This window comes from Nerophis lumbriciformis, linkage group LG13 (assembly GCF_033978685.3).
Source record: "Nerophis lumbriciformis linkage group LG13, RoL_Nlum_v2.1, whole genome shotgun sequence".
NCBI lineage: Eukaryota > Metazoa > Chordata > Actinopteri > Syngnathiformes > Syngnathidae > Nerophis > Nerophis lumbriciformis.
This window is the reverse complement of record NC_084560.2, coordinates 37457992-37481275: the sequence shown is the minus strand read 5'-3', so window position 1 is coordinate 37481275 and position 23284 is coordinate 37457992. Positions and strand designations below refer to the sequence as shown.

Below are 23284 nucleotides of genomic sequence, written 5' to 3'. Positions count from 1 at the left end.
CGTACATAAAATTTTCACTTGGAATTTTTTTGATGGGACAATTTTGAATATTTTGTGTTTTTGCCATAAAAAACAAGGTTTTCTTTGACAAAAAGCATAAAACATAAACATTTATTTTTTTTACTTTTTATCGACAGATAGACCTGAAGTGGATCTACAGATTTACTGTGAGCGTTGAATAATAATAATGATTAAAAAAATAAAGACTTGTTTTTAACATTATTATGAGTGGGACCCTTTTGGATCCCCAAGAATTTTAGTACATTTTTTTTTTTTAAACTGTCATTGCTCCAAAAATACGAATTAATTTAAATTAATGTTATTATGAATTATTGACCTATTTAGGGCTCCAATTACTTCACATCAAATATTCACTTTACATTTTTTGGGGGGAGGAAATTTTGCATATTTTGTGTTTCTGCCATAAAAAAACAGGGTTTTCTTTGACAAAAAGGGCATAAAACATTGAAAAAATGTTTTAACTTTCAAGTTGATCTACAGATTTACTGTGAGCGTTGAAAAAATATTAATAATAAAAAAAATACTTGTTTTTAGCATTTTTATGAGTGGGACCCTTTTGGATCCCCAAGAATTATAGTGCCATTTTTTTTTAACTATCGCTGCTCCAAAAATAATAATGAATCAAAATCAATGTTATTATGAATTATTGACCTATTTAGGGCTCCAATTACTTCACATCAAATATTCACTTTACATTTTTTGGGGGGAGGAAGTTTTGCATATTTTGTGTTTCTGCCATAAAAAAAACAGGGTTTTCTTTGACAAAAAGGGTATAAAACATTGAAAAAATGTTTTAACTTTCAAGTTGATCTACAGATTTACTTTGAGCATTGAAAAAATATTAATGATAAAAAAAATACTTGTTTTCAACATTTTTATGAGTGGCACCCTTTTGGATCCCCAATAATTTTAGCGTGATTTTTATTTATTTTTTTAAACTGTCATTGCTCCAAAAAATAATAATTAATTTTAAATCAGTCATCATTACATTTTAGAGCGTTTCTTTTATTCATTGCAGCATTTTTGTCTTTTTTTAGGATCCATATATATGCAGGGTCTTACAGGGTCACTAAGATTTTTTAAGATTGCATAATTTCAATGTTTTATGAATTATTGACCTATTTAAGGCTCCAATTACTTCACATCAAATATTGACTTAAACATTTTTTTGGGGAAAATTTTGCATATTTTGTGTTTTTGCCATAAAAAATGTGTTTTCTTTGCCAAAAAGTGCATAAAACTAAAAATAAAATGTATTAACTTTGTATCAACAGATACAACTGAAGTTGATTTACAGATTTACCGTAAGCGTTGAAATAATAATAATACCAAAAAAAAAGACTTGTTTTTAAAATGTTTGAGTGGGACCCTTTTGAATCCCCAATAGTTTTAGTGTGATTTTTTTTTTTTAAACTGTCATTGCTCCAAAAATATAAATGAATCCAAATAAATGTTGCTATGAATTATTGACCTATTTAAGGCTCCAATTACTTCACATCAAATATTCACTTACAATTTTTTTTGAGGGAAATTATTGCATATTTTGTGTGTTTTCCATAAGTTTTCTTTGACAAAAAGGGCATAAAACATTAAAAAAATGTTTTAACTTTGTATTGACAGATAGACCTAAAGTTGATCTACACATTTACTGTAAGTGTCGAATAATTAAAAAAAAAAAATCCTTGTTTTTAACATTTTTATGAGTGGGACCATTTGGGTCCCGGGGGCCCTCACGGTAAAAAAAAATGTTTTAATAGATTTTATTGGTTTTGATAATGAAAATAATGAAAATGGCCACTGCATGCTTTCATATTCAGTGTACAGTAGGGAAGGGATTCATATGGCCCTATTTTTGTGTGGATGAGAGGAAGAGTGGGGGTTAACCATTTTGCAATGCAGTCTGCTGAAAATGATGGAAAATGCCACTCTGCATCGCAACTGTGCTAAAAGCTGTGCTCATTTTAAGATATTCAACACTCTACTGCCATCTGGCGGCTGAAGTGTGTTTTTTGTCACGTTTCATGTGTCAGGTAAATCCCCCTCCTGTTTGAGTGGAAAAGTTTGGACCCCCCCTGCTTTTCCGGATGGTCCGCATTCATTTCTTCCAGAGTTTTTCTCTTTCCTTGGGCAGCTGCTCGGCGAGCCACTGGATGGTGTTGATGCGCGCCTCCTGCCAGGTGTACGTGGGCGTGTAGCCCAGCTCTCTCCTGGCTCTCAGGTAGGAGAAGCTGAAGGGCGTGTTGAGCATGGTGAGCAGCTGGCGGTTTATGGGCGGCACCAGGCGGTAGAAGGGCCGCAGCAGCATGCACGCCACCTCCATGATGAAGCAGACCAGGTAGAAGAGGCGCAGCGGCACCATGAGGCGGTCCTGGATGCGGAAGCCCAGCGGCGCCATCAGGACGTGGTTGAAGTCCGAGTAGCTGACGTGCGGCGTGTCGTCGGACACGAAGTAGAACCGTCCCCCGACCTCGCTTCTCCGCCACGGCTCTTTGAGGCTGCGGGCGGCTTGGAGGTGGGCGGCGGCCACGTTGCCGACGTAGACGGGGTTGACCTTGGCCTCGGGGAGCGAGGTCCTGTAGAGCACGTCCTTGTTCCTCAGACCGTCCACCATGTGGCCCAGCAGGAAGCGGCTGCCCTCGCCGTAGATGAACATGGGCCTCAGGGCGCAGGTGGCCAGCCGCCCCCCGTTGTGGAGCAGCTCGCCGTTGGCCTGCAGACTTATGTCCTCCCCCTCCTTCTTGGTCTTGCTGTAGGCGAACTTGAGGGAGCTTTTGTAGACCAGGTCCTCGTCGCCGTTGACAACAGGCTCGCCTTCGGGGTTGGGGCCCATCACCTCGATGGTGCTGGTGTAGATGAAGGACGCCACGCTCTCTTGAAGGCACGCCTCCAGAAGCAGTTGTGTTCCTGTAGGACAGAAGACGTCATGGTTTGGTGGGGGGTGTCCAAACTTTTTCCAAGCATGTGGGGACCGTTTTGATATGTTACATTTTGAAAACCAATACAATACTTTTATAGTTTTTAACCTTTAGGGCTCCCCTCAAGTTTGGTCCCGGGGACCCAGAATGGTCTCAGGCATAATCGTGTTAAAAATAAGTCACATAATACTATAATTCATATAATTTAATTCATCATTATTTTTTGAAGAATGACAGTTAAAAAAAAAAAATCCCACTCAGATTCTTGGGGATCCAAAAGGGCTCGACTCATAAAAGTGTTAAAAAATAGGTTGTTTTTTTTATTTTTTACTTTGAACATTTTGATGGACTTCAGATCTCTCTCTTTTTATTATGTTTTCATGTGTATTTTTAATTTGTTTGTTTTACGCCCTTTTTGTAAAAAAAAATTCAAAGTGTAATATATAATTTGAAATAATTGGAGCCTTAAATAAATCAATAATTCATAACATAGATTTTTTGGGGGGCGGGAAATATTCAATTGTTTGTGTTTCTGCCAATAAACAACATTGATTTTTATTTATTTTTTATTTTTTGAATAATGAAAATTAAAAAAATAAATCCCGCTAAAATGATTGGAGATCCAAAAGGGTCCCACTCATAAAAGTGATAAAAATAAGAAGTGATACATTTTTTCTTCAACGCATAAGTCTCTATTTTATTCTATTCTATACTACTCTAAACTATTACATTTATTAAGATTTTTAATGGCAATATTTTCCCCAAAAAATATTTCAAAGTTTAATATTTGATGTGAAGTAATTGGAGCCTTAAATATGTCAATAATTCATAACAACATTGATTTTGATTTATTTTTTAATTTTTTGAGTAATGAAAATTAAAAAAATAAATCCCACTACAAATCTTGGGGATTGTTGCGTTTGGACCAGTTCTTCCTCCAAGGGAATTTAAGTTACTGGTCAATCCCAAGTTCTTTCGAATGACATATAAGCTGAGTATGAATGATCACCAGAACAGAATAGGTATTTTGCAATTTATTCTAAAGCTTTGGGATACCACCTTAAAACAACACATTCAATCTGCTACCCAAGATGATCTAACCCTCTTACGAAAACGCCTACTTCTTCAATATGCCAATAGCCCCCACCCTTCAGAAGGAATACACAAGTTCCTTGTTCAGCTCAGGATGAGATAAAAAAAAAGGGAGTACTCCAACTCCCTACATTGCAAAGCTCAAGGTAACTCAAAGTGCATTAGCGGACATAAGAAGAAGAAAAAATAAAAGAGTACAAATGGAAAACACTAGCTATTTCAAATATGACTATAGAAAGAAATAACTCTTAAATATGTATATATGTATATATATATATCTCCTCCTTCAGGATCCAAAAGCGTCCCACTCATAAAAGACCCTGGCAACACTGGACAGCAGGGGTGTCCAAACTTTTTCCAAGCATGTGGGGACCATTTTGATATGTTAGATTTTGAAAATCAATACAATACTTTTATAGTTTTTAACCTTCAGGGCTCTCCTCAAGTTTGGTCCCGGGGAGCCAGAATGGTCTCAGGCATAATCGTGTTAAAAATGAGTCACATAATATTATATATTTTATGTTATTATTCATCGTTAAATCTCTAGATCAACTTCAGGTCTATCTGTCGATATATAACGCAATGTTTTATTTTTTATTTGAAAAAAACCCTGTTTTTTTATGGCAAAAAAACAAAATATGCACACACAAAAAAAGTTGAAAGTGTAATATTTGATGTGAATTATATGGAGTCTTAAGTAGGTCAATAAATTATAATAATAATTTTTAATTCATCATTATTTTTTGAAGAATGACAGTTAAAAAAAAAATCCCACTAAGATTCTTGGGGATCCAAAAGGGCTCGACTCATAAAAGTGTTAAAAAATAGGTCTTTTTTTTTATTTAATTTTATTTAATTTTTTATTTTTTTACTTTCAACCTTTAAGTCTTTAGATGGACTTCAGATCTCTCTCTTTTTATTATGTTTTCATGTGTATTTTTAATTTGTTTGTTTTTTGCCCTTTTTGTAAAAAAAATTTCAAAGTGTGTAATATATAATGTGAAATAATTGGAGCCTTAAATAAATCAATAATTCATAACATTGATTTTGATTCATTATTATTTTATTAGTAATGACAATTAAAAAAAATCCCACTAAAATTGTTGGGGATCCAAAAGGGTCCCACTCATAAAAGTGTTAAAAAAATAGGTCATATATTTTTTTTTTACTTTCAACTTTTAAGTCTTCAGATCTCTCTGTTGATTACACATTTTTATTATTTTTCATGTGTTTTTATAAATTTGTTTGTTTTATGCCCTTTTTGTCAAAGAAAATGTTGTTTTTTACACGAAATATGCAGTATTTTCCCCCAAAAAATATTTCAAAGTGTAATATTTTATGTGAAGTAATTGGAGCTTTAAATAGGTTAATAATTCATAACAATATTGATTTTGATTCATTATTATTTTTTGAGGAATGACAGTTTAAAAAAATCCCACTAAGATTATTGGGGATCCAAAAGGGCCCCACTCATAAAAGTGTTAAATGTTGAAAGTAAAAAAAAAAAAAAAACGACCTATTTTTAAGTCTTTAGATCAACTTCAGATCTCTCTGTTGGATTACAAGTTTTTATTATTCTTTTCATGTGTTTAAAAAAAAAGAAAAAAAGTATGCCCTTTTTGTCAAGGAAAATATTGTTTTATACACAAAATATGTAATATTTTCCCCCAAAAAATTGTCAAAGTGTGAATTATTTTGAACCTTAAATAGGTCAATTGATTTATTTTTTATTTTTTGAGTAATGAAAATTAAAAAAATAAATCCCACTAAAATTCTTAGTGGGATTTTTTTTTAACTGTCATTGCTCAAAAAACTTAAATTAATTAAAATCTATGTTGTTAGGAATTATTGACCTATTTAAGGCTCCAATTACTTTGCATCAAATACACATATTTCGGGGGGAAAATATTGCATATTTTGTCTTTTTGCCATAAAAAACATTTTTTTCTTTAACAAAAAGGTCATAAAACATAAACAAATAATAAAACTTTATATCAACAGATAGATCTGAAGTTAAACGAGACATTTAAATAATATATGACTCCGTTTGAACATTTTTTATGACTGAGACCCTTTTGGGTCCCCGGGACCAAACTTGAGGTGATCCCTAAAAGTTGAAAAAAATAAGTATATATTTTGTTTTACTATTTGAAAATAAAAATATCAAAATGACCACCGCATGCTTTGAGCTGTGCTCTTAGAGCGCGACGACCGACGAACCACAACATTCCGTGTTAGCGTGTCCACCTTTGACGTTGACGCTGTAGATCTCGTCGGGGTCCACCGCGTCGATCACGTCGATAATGGCGGCGATGTGGAAGACCAGCGACGCCCCCCGACAGGCTCTCCTCAGGAAGTCGGCGTCCCGGATGTCGCCCTCGAACACGCTGAGCTTGGTGTCGCCTCTGCAGTCTGGAAGGCAGCATGTCAATAGAACACACACAGGTTCATTTTAAAAAACAATCTTCACCTCCATGGCGGCAAAGTAACGTTATCACTGGAGGACGACAAGGCGAGGAATAGCTAAACATGCTGCACTGCACACCGTAGGAGGATACAAAATGCACAGCTAACTGCTAAGCTAGAGCTCTTGAATGTACACAAAGGTGGGCGTATCGATACAAATATCAACAGTAATGATACCAACTATAGTATGTAGGGATGGATACCCTTCACATTTGAACCGATCTGGCGCTGATCTTGACTCTGATGACACAAAGCTGCCATGCAGACATGTTTATACTTCCTTCCTGTCATTGCTCACAAGAAAAACATATTGAGAATTGGGGAAAACAATGCGTATTTTGCGTATTTGCTATTGAAAAACTAACTTACAGGACAAAAAGGGCGTAAAACAAACAAACAAAATGTAAAAAAAATTATAAAAACGTATAATCGACGGATGGATCTGAAGTTGATCTGGAGTTTTAAGTGTTGAAAGTTAAAAAAAAATGTATGACTTATTTTGAACACTTTATGAGCGGGACCCGTTTGGATCCCTGAGAATTTTAGAGTTGTTTTTTTTAAAACTGTCTTTGCTCAAAAAATAATAATTAATTAAAACCAATGTCATGAAGTATTGACCTATTTGAAGCTCCAATTACTTCACATCAAATATTCCACTTTGATATATTTTTTGGGGGGGGGGAAATATGGCATATTTTGTGTGTTTGCCATGTTAAAAGAAAAATGTTCTTTGGCAAAAAGGGCAAAAAACGAACAAAACAAAATTTAAAAAATCCTTATAATCGCCTTATTGCAGTGAAACTTGCCAAGGGACATGTAAGCAAATATTAACATTGCTGTATGTATACTTTTGACCCAGCACATTTGCTCACATTTTCAGTAGACCCATAATAAATTCATAAAAGAACCAAACTTCATGAATGTTTTTTTGTGACCAACAAGTATGTGCTCCAATCACTCTATCACAAAAAAAAAGATAGATATATATATATATATATATATATATATATATATATATATATATATATATATATATATATATATAAATAAATAAAATAATGTATGACTTATTTTTAGCATTGTTTTGAGTGGGACCCTTTTGGATCTCTGACGATTTTAGTGGGAATTTGATTTTAAACTGTATTTGCTCAAAAAAAAAAAAAGAAAAGGAAATGATCAAAATCAATGTTCTTATGAATTATTGACCAATTTAAGGCTCCAATTACTTCACATCAAATATTACACTTTGAAAAAATATTTTGGGGTAAATATTGCATATTTTGTGTTTTTGCCATAATAAAACTACGCTTTCCATGAATAAAAAGGACATAAAAACAACAAAAAACATGAAAAATAATAACAACTTTAAAAACATCAGATAGATCTGAGGTTGATCTGAATTGAACTGAATTAAATTATTTATTTCAAACCTGCACAGTACAACAACACACTTTTTTTTTTTACATTTTGGCAGAGACATTTATGCAAGGCTTGAAAAGGGTTAGAGAGTTAAGCGTTGAAATTAAAAAAAGATTTAAAAAATGAAACCTCCGCAACCCCAAAAGGGACAAGCGGTAGAAAATGGATGGATGGATGGAAATGTAAGACTAATTTGGAACACTTTTATGAGTGGGGCCCTTAAAATTTGTAATTTTTATTGTTTTTGCTCAAAAACATAATAATGATTTAAAATCAATGTTGTTATGAATGATTGACCTATTTAAGGCTCAAATTACTTCACATCAAATATTACACTTTGAAATGTTGAAAAAATAAAACAAAATATTAATAAGACTTGATGTAGATCACAGGTGTCCAAAACATTTTCCTCTGAAAGCTGCACACTGAAAAATTAAAGAATGCAGCGTCCATTCTGATATTTTTCTTTTTTTAAAACCAATACAATATATATTTATATATTTATTTAACCTTTAAGACTTCACTCACGTTTAGTTCCGGGGACGCAGAAGGGTCTCAGTAATAAAAATGTAAAAAAATAAGTTATATATTATTTTTTTATCAACTCTTCAATATTTAGATCAACTTCAGATCTATCTGTTGATATAAAGATTTTTTTTTTAAATATTTTATGCAATTCTTTCCTGTTTTTTTGTATGGCAAAAACACAAAATGTGCAAAATGTTCCCCAATTTTTTATTTTTTATTTTTTCAAAGTGGAATATTTGATGTGAAGTAATTGCAGTCTTAAATAGATCAATCATTCATAACAACATTGATTTTGATTCATTATTATTTTTTGACCAATGACAGTTTAAAAAAATCCCACTATAATTCTCAGGGATCCAAAAGGGTCCCACTCATTAAAGTGTTAAAAATAAGTCATACTTTGTTTACTTTCATCACTTGAATTTCTAGATCAACTTCCGATCCATCCATCAATAATAAGTTTTTATTATATGTTTTTGTTGTTGTTTTGTTATGCCCTTTTTGTCATAAAAAACCTTGTTTTTTTTAATAGGAAACACACAAAATATGCAATATTTTCCCCAAAAAACACTTTGAAATATTTTTATGTGAAGTAATAGGAGCCTTAAATATGTCAATAATTCATAACAACATTGATTTTGATTCATTATTATTTTTAAGCAATAACAGTTGAAAACAACCAGTCTGCATGTCAGTTTTGTGTTATTAGAGTTAACATTGCAACTTTTTCTCCTTACATTTCACATATTTGCTTTTTCCACTTTTTTTTGGTAATAATGTTCTTGGAATGTGCAGCGGGCCCGTTAAAAAATGACCTGCGGGCTGGAAATAGCCCCTGGGCCAGACTTTGGACACCCTGATCTAAAGAGTCAACCCAGCAGGCACAAGACATTGAAACAATGTTGAGAACTTGTTGAATTAGGTCCTGACGTTGAGCAGCTCAAAAATAACGTTGAAACAACATGCTTTTTGACGACAATTATGCAATGTTGGGTCCTGACGTTGATTTGACCATTGAAATTTGGTCATTTCCCAACCAATATTCTACAACACAAATACAACGTTGAAACAACATGCTTTTTGACAACGTTTAATCAACGTTGGGTTCTAACATTGATTTGGCCATTGAAATTTGGTATTTTCCCCAACCAATATTCTACAACACAAATACAACGTTAAAACAACACTCTTTTTGACGACGTTTATTCAATGTCAGTTTGTGACGCTTATTTGACCATTGAAATATGGTCATTTCCCAACCAATATTCTACAACACAAATATAACGTTGGAACAACCTGCTTTTTCACAACGTTTACTAAATGTTGGGTTCTGACGTTGATTTGACGATTGAAATTTGGCCATTTCATAACAAATATTCTACAACACAAATACAACGTTGAAACAACATGCTTTTTGACAACATTTAATCAATGTTGGGTTCTGACGTTGATTTGACCATTGAAATTTGGTAATTTCCCCAACCAATACTCTACAACACAAATACAACATTAAAAACGACACTCTTTTTGACGGCGTTTATTCAATGTCAGCTTGTGACGTTGATTTGAGCATTGAAATTTGGTAATTTCCCAACCAATGTTCTACAACACAAATACAACATTGAAACAACATGCTTTTTGCCAACGTTCATCCAATGTTAGGTTCTGACGTTGATTTGAAATTGAAATGTGGTAATTTCCCGACCAACAAGGTGGATACAACATTAGACATCAATGTTGTCTCAATGAACAAATACAACTATTTTTCAACGTTGTTTCAAAATCAGTTTTGAAGGACATGTGCGTATAATCAACGTTGTATCAATGTCTTTTGCCTGCTGGAAGGCGTTGCCGCCCAAAAAGTGCCCATCCCTAATTAGCATACCGTAGGATGGTGTCTGTGATATTAAAGTGATTTCTAGTGTAATTTGGAACAAGAGTGAGTTCAAAGAAGAATCGGTCTTGTCCATTTACCGTCCAGACTTTGCAGCAGTTGAGTTTGGACCTTCATGTCCAGCAGTCGGATCTCGGCCACCTTTTCCTGGTCCAGGATGGTCCTGATCAGCCTCTCTCCCAGGAAGCCACACGCTCCCGTCACCACGCACACTTCACCCCCCAGAGACATGGCTCGCGCGCGAAGCAAAAACAAGGTCGGGACAAAGCAGTCGGACGTGGGAGCCGCAAACGGGTTCTGGGACTCTTTATAAGCCAGGACTGTGGCGACCGGGACCTTCGCCAAGTGGGACGGGCTGTGACGCAGGCAGCAGGAAACAGGGACTCTCCCAAGGAGAGCAGGAATGTGGACCCGTCTTGTTGTCGATGCCCCTTCTTCGGGTCATGTGACCACAAAGATGCTTGGCCACAAAAAGAAGACCTTTCACTTTCAGCTACTTCTTCAAAAGAGCATGTGACCACTCGCCGTGTAACCTCCATGTTGAAATGAAACAACTCCTGATGAGGGTGTGCCGCCTTTCTCTAACACCCCAAGACTCGGAAAACAAAACATTCGCGTTAGAGGCCCTCGTCAACCATTTTGTCTTCCCCCCAGGGGCCACATTTTGAACGATTACGTCTGTTATCGATATTTCAGTATCAATACCGCCTATTCCATATCTTCATTTTCTAATATAGATTGTCAAATCTAAATTTTTGATACTTTTGTTTGAGGGTGTCTAAGTTTTTCCCACCAAGAGCCGCTTACTGAAAAGTCAAAGTATACATGGGCCATATTAATATTACTAAAAACAGATGTTATATCAGCTTTGTCTTATAGGTGACTAAGTACACTATTATTAATTATTAGTTAGGACATTTCAGATTTTACTCATTACATATCTATTTTTTTTGCTCTTTTTTTCTGACATTTTTACTGTTGTATTGCGATTTAAGAATAGAATAAAAATAATAACAATATTATTGTGTATCTGCATAACCTAGTGTGCCTGTATGAAATAATAATGTTCAGTTACATACTAAACAGTTTTTATTATGGTTCTTGTAAGTTTGTAAATTAATCAATAAGTTAGTTTAATTTATTTATTTTTTGACAACTAACTTACTAAACTTTCTTTATATTTCAAGTATATTTTATATTTTTTATTTTTAGAGCTTCTAATGTGTTTCTAATTAATTCATAAGTTAGTATTATTTTCGCTAACTAAACTTTGTTCATATTTTAGGTATATTTTCTTTTATTTTGAGAGCTTCTCATATTTTTCAAATGAATTCATAAGCAAGTTTAATTAATTTTTAATTAAGAAACTAAACTTTCTTTATATTTTAGGTTTATTTTATTTTTATTTCAGAGCCTGTACTATTTTTCAAATTAATTCATAAGTTAGTTTAATTAATTTTTAAGTAATCAACTAACTTACTTTATATTTCAAGTATATTTCCTTTTTATTTTGAGAGCTTCTTATATTTTTCTAATTAATCCTTAAGTGAGTATTATTTTATTACTTCAACTAAGTAACTAAACTTTGTTTATATTTTAAGTATGTTTTATTTTATTTTGGGAGCATCTAATATTTTTCTAATTAATTCATGATTAATGAGTTAGTTTAACTTATTTCTAAATAAGTAACTAACAAAACTTTATTTATATCTTAAGTATTTAATTTTTATTTTTCGAGTTTCTAATATTGTTCTACTTGATTCATAAGTTAGTTGAATTTTTTTTTTTATTAAGTAACTAGCTATACTTTCTTTATATTTCAATTATATATATGCATATATATATATATATTTTAGAACTTCTAATATTTTTAAAATTATTGCATAAGTTAATTTAATTTATTTTTAATTAAGTAACTAAACCTTCTTTATATTTTAAGTTTATTTAATTTTTAATTTTTAGAGCTTCTAATATTTTTCTAATTCATTCATAAGTTAGTGTTTTATTATTTTCACTAACGAAACTTTTTCATATTTTTTTCAGTATATTTTATTTTATTTTATTTTAGAGCTTCTAATATTGTTCTAATTAATTAATAAGGTACTTTAATTTATTTTTAATTAAGTAACTAACTAAACATTTTTTATATTTCAAGTATATTTAATTTTTAATTTTTAGAGCTTCTAATGTTTTTCTAATTAATTCATAAGTTAGTATTATTTTAATATTTTCACTAACTAAACTTTGTTCATATTTTAAGTATATTTTATTTTACATTTAGAGCTTCTCATATTTTTCAAATTAATTCATAAGTTAGTTTAATTTATTTTTAATTAACTAAACTTTCTTTATATGTTAAGTTTATTTTATTTTTATTTTAGAACTTCTAATATTTTTTTCTAATTATTTCATAAGTTTAATTTATTTTTAATTAAGTAGCTAAAAAAATATTTATATTTTAAGTATATTTTTATTTATTTATTTTTAGAGCTTCTAATGTTTTTCTAATTAATTCATAAGTTAATATTGTTTTATTATTTTTACTAACTAAACTTTGTACATATGTTAAGTATATTTTGAAGAAACACTACCGACCTAATAAAGATGCTACCCTGTGGTTGTTTGAGCCCACTGCAGCTAATCCTGGATTGTTCCACTCCTTAATTTTTCAGACACACGCAGGGTTCTCACAGGAATGAGGGAAAAAAAATACAACTTTACCTACTGCAACTGTACAATTTAGTTTATTCATGGTGAGTAGGGACGGGTACTTTTCTGGCACTGACCGAATCCCGCCCTCTTCGCACTTCGGCACTTGCCGATCACTCCAGCGGCACTGAGAGCGGACTCAGCCAAAGTACCTCTAGGTAACGTTGCCATTTTCAGTGCCAACAAAAAAATTTACTTAAAAAAAAAAACGCGCCAACGTAAGTAAAGTAAGGCTCCACTTTTCCAAACATGTGCTAGCTTGATGCTAATATACATTGGCTTTGCCATCGACATGCTACTGATTAGCATTAGCGATTTTACATGGCGATTCCATCGCCTCCGACCTTGTTAATGAAAAACTACAACTAAGATGCACGTTACAATCAAACAGCTGGTGCGTAATAAGTACAATACTTACAGTATTAACACTTTGTAGTGCGCAACAACAACCAAAAAACTCCATAAATTACACACAGCTGCCAGCTAATGTCTTGGGCTTGCATCTGTAATTGTGACTTAATGTCATACTTGCAAAGGAGACTCAAAAATATCCAAACTGGAGCAGTTATCATAAACGTCTCACTTTGAAATGTTGCAATAAAACATTCAATACACACAAAAACTAGTATCGTTGAGTAAAAGGGGACATATAATGACTTTAATCAATATTTAAAATACTTCCTTGTGGTCTAGATATGTGTGTATTGGATATGCTTTTGTGTACATTTTGCTTCACTGTCGCTTTTATAACTGTTTATATATATATTTTTTTAAGTCTGTCTTCCTGATATATTATGAAGTTGTTATTAGGGATTTTTTTTCCACACACGGTCAAAAATGGACCTCATTAACGTTCCATAGATTCACCCGGTGACAACAATAGGTACATGTGCACGCTGTGCGATAATAATAAAAGGCAGTTTTTTGAAGCAGCATTTATGTCACGGCATGTGACATGTCCATGTGATTATGTGCAGGCCAAGATTATATGAATATAATACTTTATCTTACCTTTTTTATGTGATTCACCGTTCGGCCGGGCGCTTACCTTAATGTCTAAAATGAGCACGTCCAGACTGCTGCAAAACCCTGCTAACAGCTGCATTCAAAATTAGGTGCAAGCTCACACCAAAATGCATGAAAACAATTCATCCCCTTTAGGCTCCTAACAAAGTGAGTTGAATGATGCGGACACATTTTTATGCAGCAAGGTTAGTTCTTACTGGAGCGAAAGTGGACCTGGAACATGGCCCTGAGGAATTCCACACCAGATTGTGAACGAAAGACAGGCCTCGGAACACAAGGGTGGCCACTTTTAGTGAATATTTAATGAAATTACGCTCATGATGCAGTAAGTTGAATGATGCGGACACGTTTGTTACTGGATACTTTCTAATAAGCCCTGGAGACTTTGCATGTGTAAGTAATATGCAACTATAACTATTTGATACTTGTTTATATTGTTTTATGGTTCAATGACTATTACCTATGTCCAGACTTTTTGCTGTTTTTTTAAGTGGGCCAACAACTTTTTTTTTTATGAAGGATTGCTCATGATGCGGACACATTTGTTCCTGGATACTTTCTAATATGCCTTGGAGACTTTGCATGTGTAAGTAATATGCAATTACAACTATTTGATACTTGTTTATATTGTTTAATTGTTCAATGATTATTACCTATGTCAGTCTTTTTGCTGTTTTTTTATGTGTGCCAACAAAAAAAAATTAATCAAGTATTGCTCATGAGGCAGTACATTGAATGATGCGGACACGTTTGATCCTGGATACTTTCTAATATGCCTTGGAAACTTTGCATGTGTAAGTAGTATGCAACTATAACTATTTGATACTTGTTTATATTGTTTTATTGTTCAATGATTATTACCTACGTTGAGACTGTTTGCTGTTTTTACGTGGGCCAACAAAAAAAAAAAAAATGAAGGATTGCTAATGATACGGACACGTTTGTTCCTGGATACTTTCTAATATGCCTTGGAGACTTTGCATGTGTAAGTATTATGCAGCTATAACTATTTGATACTTGTTTATATTGTTTTATTGTTCAATGATTATTACCTATGTTGAGACTTTTTGCTGTTTTTACGTGGGCCAACAAAAAAAAATGTAATGGATTGTTCATGATGCAGTAAGTTGAATGATGCGGACACGTTTGTTACTGGATACTTTCTAATATGTCTTGGAGACTTTGCATGTGTAAGTAATATGCACCTATAACTATTTGATAATTGTTTATATTGTTTTATTGTTCAATGATTATTACCTATGTCAGTCTTTTTGCAGTTTTTTTAAGTGGACCAACAACTTTTTTTCTTTTATGAGGGATTGCTCATGATGCGGACACGTTTGTTCCTGGATACTTTCTAATATGCCTTGGAGACTTTGCATGTGTAAGTATTATGCAACTATAACTATTTGATACTTGTTTATATTGTTTTATTGTTCAATGATTATTAACTATGTCGAGACCTTTTGCTGTTTTTACGCTGGCCAAAAAAAAAAAATTAATGAAGGCTTGCTCATGATGCAGTAAGTTGAATGGTGCGGACACGTTTGTTACTAGATACTTTCTAATATGCCCTGGAGAATTTTGCATGTGTAAGTAATATGCAACTATTACTATTTGATACTTGTTTATATTGTTTTATTGTTCAATGATTATTACCTATGTCCAGACTTTTTGCTGTTTTTACGTGGGCCAGCAAAAAAAAATAATTATGAAGAATTGCTCATGATACGGACACGTTTGTTCCTGGATACTTTCTAATATGCCTTGGAGACTATGCATGTGTAAGTAATATGCAACTATTACTATTTGATACTTGTTTATATTGTTTTATTGTTCAATAATTATTACCTATGTCCAGACTTTTTGCTGTTTTTACATGGGCCAACAAAAAAAATGTAATGGATTGCTCATGATGCAGTAAGTTGAATGATGCGGATACGTTTGATCCCTGATAAGTAATATGCAACTATAACTATTTGATACTTGTTTATATTGTTTTATTGTTCAATGATTATTAACTATGTCGAGACTTTTTGCTGTTTTTACGTGGGCCAAAATTTTTTATTAATGAAGGCTTGCTCATGATGCAGTAAGTTGAATGATGCGGACACGTTTGTTACTGGATACTTTCTAATATGCCCTGGAGACTTTGCATGTGGAAGGAATATGCAACTATAACTATTTGATACTTGTTTATATTGTTTTATTGTTCAATGATTATTACCTATGTCGAGACTTTTTGCTGTTTTTACGTGGGCCAACAAAAAAAAAAAATTATGAAGGATTGCTCATGATGCGGACACTTTTGTTCCTGGATACTTTCTAATATGCCTTGGAGACTTTGCATGTGTAACAGAAAAAATGTAACAAATTGCTCATGTTGCAGGGGCGGCATAGCTCGGTTGGTAGAGTGCCGTGCCAGCAACTTGAGGGTTCCAGGTTCGATTCCCGCTTCCGCCATCCTAGTCACTGCCATTGTGTCTTTGGGCAAGACACTTTACCCACCTGCTCCCAGTGCCACCCACACTGGTTTAAATGTAACTTAGATATTGGGTTTCACTATGTAAAGCGCTATATAAATATAATTCACTTCACAGTAAGTTGAATGATGCAGACACATTTGTTACTGGATACTTTCTAATATGCCCTGGAGACTTTGCATGTGTAAGTAATATGCAACTATAACTATTTGATACTTGTTTATATTGTTTTATTGTTCAATGATGATTACCTACGTCGAGACTTTTTGCTGTTTTTATGTGGGCCAACAAAAAAGTAGCCCCGGACTGCAAAAGGCTGCACTTTTAGAAAGCTGTGTTCCACGTGGGGGGGGAATAAGCGTGCACAAGCGTGCACAAGCTTCGACCTCGGCATGTTTGGACTTTTAGAAATACCGGCTGAAGGCCTCGGAGAAGACGGCGCTTGGATGTTTCCGAGCGCTCGTCCTTGTCCTTGCAGCCGCTGATAAGGCGGCAGCCCGCTCTTATCGGAAGGTGAAGGTCTGACACGGTGGCTTGGTTTCGGAAAAAAAAAACATCACAAAACGTGTATTAAAAAAACGGAACAAAAAAAGAATGGAGGAACACACAAGACACTTCCAGGCTCGTTTTGCGCCGCCTTTTTCCGAACGCTGCGGCAAAAGTTGCATATTTTGAAGCTTTTTTGTTCATTGTCACCTCCAAAAGCAGAGGATTTCAACACAAATGGTAAAACAAATATTTTATTGATGTTTTATAGCACAGAGGCTTGAAAGTAGACACCAGGCGGCAGTGAAATCATATTAATCACGGTTTTTCAATTTGGTTTAATCGTGAGTAATCACTGATTATTACTTGCTTGCATGAATTAATTAACTAGAAAAGGCCCATTATTTGGACACAAAGGTTATTGCCAGAATGTCCTAATTTCTTAAATATTTTATTAGAAAGTTTGTTGTTTATTTGTTCAAAACTGTGAAATTGTATTTATTTTATTTTTTAGAATATTTTACCATAGTATTTTTTTAGAGATGTCGGACTGCCGATATTATCGGCCGATAAATGCTTTAAATAATATATCGGAATATCGGAAATTATCGGTATCGCTTTCAAAAAGTAAAATTTATGACTTTTTAAAACGCCACTGTGCGGAGTGGTACACGGACGTAAGGAGAAGTACAGAGCAGTTGCGCCTCCCGGTCATACTTGCCAACCCTCCCAGGAGACTCCCGAATTTCAGGGCCCCTCCCGAAAATCTCCCGGGGCAACCATTCTCCCGAATTTCTCCCGATTTCCACCCAGACAACAATATTGGGGGCGTGCCTTAAAGGCACTGCATTCACGTGCCAGCCCAATCACATAATATCTATAGCTTTTCACACACACAAGTGAATGCAAAGCATACTTGGTCAACAGCCATACAGGTCACACTGAGGGTGGCCGTATAAACAACTTTAACACTGTTACAAATATGCGCCACACTGCGAACCCACACCAAACAAGAATGACAAACACATTTCGGGAGAACATCCGCACCGTAACACAACATAAACACAACAGAACAAATACCCAGAAGCCCTTGCAGCACTAACTTTTTCGGGATGCTACAATATACACCCCCTGCTACCCCCTACCCCCCACCTCAACCCCGGCCACCTCAACCTCCTAATGCTCTCTCAGGGAGAGCATGTCTCAAATTCCAAGCTGCTGTTTTGAGGCATGTTAAAAAAAAAATGCACTTTGTGACTTCAATAATAAATATGGCAGTGCCATGTTGGCATTTTTTTTCCATAACTTGAGTTGATTTATTTTGGAAAACCTTGTTACATTGTTTAATGCATCCAGCGGGGCATCACAACAAAATTAGGCATAATAATGTGTTCATTCCACGACTGTATATATCGGTATCGGTTGATATCGGAATCGGTAATTAAGAGTTGGACCATATCGGAAAATCGGATATCGGCAAAAAAGCCATTATTTTTATTTAATTTTGAAATCATGTATTTATGTATGTTTATTTATACACTGACCAGATCACTGCCCGTATAACAACGACAAAGCAGCACGTCGAGTCAAAATACATTTCCGTGAGTAATACGATCATTTTAGGGAATAATCGCATGAGTTGATTCGTTGTTTTTAACAGCCCTGCTAATTATATTAGGAATTATAAGAATAAAAAGAAACACCACCTGAAGGATTCCTTTTTGTCGTCCACAGACATTCTCCGTGTGTTTTACGCTTGAAAACATTTATGTTCCAACATATTTACCCCCGCACTTAAAAAGTAACTGTCATCTTTAGCGCTATTTAGTTAATTTTGCACATTTGTTAGCATTCTAATATTAGTTTTTTTTCCTGCAAATTTTGCAGGTATACAGGTCAGCGTCAAGTATTTGTACTTGCCCTATGCTACCTGTTAGCATGCTAACTTCAGTAGGCTAGCTTTTTTATTTAGCTGATTTTATAGATACACACCAGTCATTTTTCAGTCACTTGATGTATGCTAACATTACCATGTTAGCAGTTTTAACACATTTTTCAGGTATACCTTGTGGAATAAAAATATTTTGGTTCTTGACACGTGCTACAGTTAGTATTTTAGCATGCTAACATTAGCTTTTTTAAGCGGGAATACACCTGTGTCATATATTTTGTTACCTGACGAATGCTACCTGTTTGCGTGCTAAAGTTAGTAGGCTGGCTTGTTTTTTTTAGCGGATTTCATAGGTATACAGTATACATATCGAGTCACCTGATGCATGCTAATGTTACCATGCTAGCAATTTTAACAAATTGTTCAGGTATGCATAACAGAATAATATACTTTGGTGTTTGACGCGTGCTACGGTTCGTATTTTTAGCATGCTAACATTAGCATGCTAGCTTTTTTAAATCTAAATTTACAGGTATTCATCCATTTTGTTGCTTGACGAATGTTACCTGTTTGCATGCTAACGTTAGTAGGCTAGCTTTTTTAGCTGATTTTATAGGTATACAACGGAGTCTAATATGAGTCACTTGATGAATGCTAATGTTACCATGTTAGCAATTTTAACACATTCTTCTGGTATACCTTGTAGATTAAAATATTTTTGTACTTGACGCGTGCTACAGTTAGTAATTCAGCATGCTAACTTTAGCATGCTAGCTTTTTTAATCTTAATTTTACAGGTATTCACCTCATTGTCATACATTTTGTTACTTGACGAATGTTACCTGTTTGCATGCTAACGTTGGTAGGCTAGCTTGTTTTTTTTAGCTGGTTTTATAGGTATACACCATATCGAGTCACCTGATGCATGCTAACGTTACCATGCTAGCAATTTTAACCTTTTCTTCAGGTATACATAGCCGAATAATATACTTTGGTATTTGACGCGTGCTACGGTTAGTATTTCAGCATGCTAACATTAGCATGCTAGCTTTTTTAAATCTAAATTTACAGGTATTCACCTCATTGTTATACATTTTGTTGCTTGACGAATGTTACCTGTTTGCATGCTAATGTTAGTAGGCTAGCTTTTTTAGCTGATTTTATAGGTATACAACGGAGTCTAATATGAGTCACTTGATGAATGCTAATGTTACCATGTTAGCAATTTTAACACATTCTTCAGGTAGACCTTGTAGTTAGAAATATTTTGGTACTTGACGCGTGCTACAGTTAGTATTTCAGCATGCTAACATTAGCATGCTATCTTTTTTAATCTTAATTTTACAGGTATTCACCTCATTGTCATACATTTTGTTACTTGACGAATGTTACCTGTTTGCATGCTAACGTTGGTAGGCTAGCTGTTTTTCTTTAGCTGGTTTTATAGGTACACACCATATCGAGTCACCTGATGCATGCTAACGTTACCATGCTAGCAATTATAACCTTTTCTTCAGGTATACATAGCCGAATAATATACTTTGGTATTTGAGGCGTGCTACGGTTAGTATTTTAGCATGCTAATAGCTAGCTTTTTAAATCAAAATTTACAGGTATTCACCTCATTGTCATACATTTTGTTACTTGACGAATGTTACCTGTTTGCAGGCTAACGTTAGTAGGATAGCTTTTTTAGCTGATTTTATAGGTATACAACGGAGTCTAATATGAGTCACTTGATGAATGCTAATGTTGCCATGTTAGCAATTTTGACACATTCTTCAGGTATACCTTGTAGATTAAAATATTTTTGTACTTGACGCGTGGTACAGTTAGTATTTCAGCATGCTAACATTAGCATGCTAGCTTTTTTAATCTTAATTTTACAGGTATTCACCTCATTGTCATACATTTTGTTACTTGACGAATGTTATCTGTTTGCATGCTAACGTTGGTAGGCTAGCTTGTTTTTTTTAGCTGGTTTTATAGGTATACACCATATCGAGTCACCTGATGCATGCTAACGTTACCATGCTAGCAATTTTAACCTTTTCTTCAGGTATACATAGCCGAATAATATACTTTGGTATTTGACGCGTGCTACGGTTAGTATTTTAGCATGCTAATATTAGCATGTTAGCTTTTTTAAGCTAATTTAACAGGAATACACCTCAGTGTTATATATTTTGTTACTTGGCAAATGCTACCTGTTTGCATGCTAACGTTGGTTGGCTAGCTTGTTTTTTTTTAGCTGGTTTTATAGGTATACACCGTACCGAGTCACCTGATGCATGCTAACATTACCATGCTAGCAATTTTAACCTTTTCTTCAGGTATACATAGCCGAATAATATACTTTGGTATTTGAGGCGTGCTACGGTTAGTATTTTAGCATGCTAATAGCTAGCTTTTTAAATCAAAATTTACAGGTATTCACCTCATTGTCATACATTTTGTTACTTGACGAATGTTACCTGTTTGCAGGCTAACGTTAGTAGGATAGCTTTTTTAGCTGATTTTATAGGTATACAACGGAGTCTAATATGAGTCACTTGATGAATGCTAATGTTGCCATGTTAGCAATTTTGACACATTCTTCAGGTATACCTTGTAGATTAAAATATTTTTGTACTTGACGCGTGGTACAGTTAGTATTTCAGCATGCTAACATTAGCATGCTAGCTTTTTTAATCTTAATTTTACAGGTATTCACCTCATTGTCATACATTTTGTTACTTGACGAATGTTATCTGTTTGCATGCTAACGTTGGTAGGCTAGCTTGTTTTTTTTAGCTGGTTTTATAGGTATACACCATATCGAGTCACCTGATGCATGCTAACGTTACCATGCTAGCAATTTTAACCTTTTCTTCAGGTATACATAGCCGAATAATATACTTTGGTATTTGACGCGTGCTACGGTTAGTATTTTAGCATGCTAATATTAGCATGTTAGCTTTTTTAAGCTAATTTAACAGGAATACACCTCAGTGTTATATATTTTGTTACTTGGCAAATGCTACCTGTTTGCATGCTAACGTTGGTTGGCTAGCTTGTTTTTTTTTAGCTGGTTTTATAGGTATACACCGTACCGAGTCACCTGATGCATGCTAACATTACCATGCTAGCAATTTTAACCTTTTCTTCAGGTATACATAGCCGAATAATATACTTTGGTATTTGAGGCGTGCTACGGTTAGTATTTTAGCATGCTAATAGCTAGCTTTTTAAATCAAAATTTACAGGTATTCACCTCATTGTCATACATTTTGTTACTTGACGAATGTTACCTGTTTGCAGGCTAACGTTAGTAGGATAGCTTTTTTAGCTGATTTTATAGGTATACAACGGAGTCTAATATGAGTCACTTGATGAATGCTAATGTTGCCATGTTAGCAATTTTGACACATTCTTCAGGTATACCTTGTAGATTAAAATATTTTTGTACTTGACGCGTGGTACAGTTAGTATTTCAGCATGCTAACATTAGCATGCTAGCTTTTTTAATCTTAATTTTACAGGTATTCACCTCATTGTCATACATTTTGTTACTTGACGAATGTTATCTGTTTGCATGCTAACGTTGGTAGGCTAGCTTGTTTTTTTTAGCTGGTTTTATAGGTATACACCATATCGAGTCACCTGATGCATGCTAACGTTACCATGCTAGCAATTTTAACCTTTTCTTCAGGTATACATAGCCGAATAATATACTTTGGTATTTGACGCGTGCTACGGTTAGTATTTTAGCATGCTAATATTAGCATGTTAGCTTTTTTAAGCTAATTTAACAGGAATACACCTCAGTGTTATATATTTTGTTACTTGGCAAATGCTACCTGTTTGCATGCTAACGTTGGTTGGCTAGCTTGTTTTTTTTTAGCTGGTTTTATAGGTATACACCGTACCGAGTCACCTGATGCATGCTAACATTACCATGCTAGCAATTTTAACCTTTTCTTCAGGTATACATAGCCGAATAATATACTTTGGTGTTTGACGCGTGCTACAGTTACTATTTTAGCATGCTAACATCAGCATGCTAGCTTTTTTTAAGCTAATCTAGCGTCTTGGACTTGCAGCTGTGATTGTAACTTACTGTCATACTTGCAAATGATAATATGATGATAATAAAACAAGATTAAAAAAAATGGACAGTAGTTACCATAATCAGCTCATGTTTAGAGGTTGCAATAAAAATGAGATTTTTTTTTTTTTTTTTTTAAACAATTAATACAAGAGTAACGAAAATTGGTGCTGGTATCGATTTTCCAGGTAGCTGGAATTGGTACTGTATCGGTTGAAGTTAGTTAATAAAAACTACAACTGAGATGCACGTTACAATCAAACAGCT

The 23284-nt window shown here is 34.1% G+C and overlaps 1 protein-coding gene across 1 annotated transcript; it reads right to left on the bottom strand.

The window, feature by feature from the left end:
• Positions 1-1122: 1122 nt before the first annotated feature.
• hsd3b1 (hydroxy-delta-5-steroid dehydrogenase, 3 beta- and steroid delta-isomerase 1) lies at positions 1123-11118 on the bottom strand. Its single transcript, XM_061970874.2, has 3 exons — positions 10416-11118; positions 6276-6440; positions 1123-2925 (listed from the first exon to the last, which is right to left on the bottom strand). Exons 1-3 carry the CDS (start codon positions 10564-10566, stop codon positions 2117-2119), a joined length of 1125 nt encoding a protein of 374 aa, XP_061826858.1. The 5' UTR covers positions 10567-11118; the 3' UTR covers positions 1123-2116.
• Between the last annotated feature and the right edge of the window lie 12166 nt (positions 11119-23284).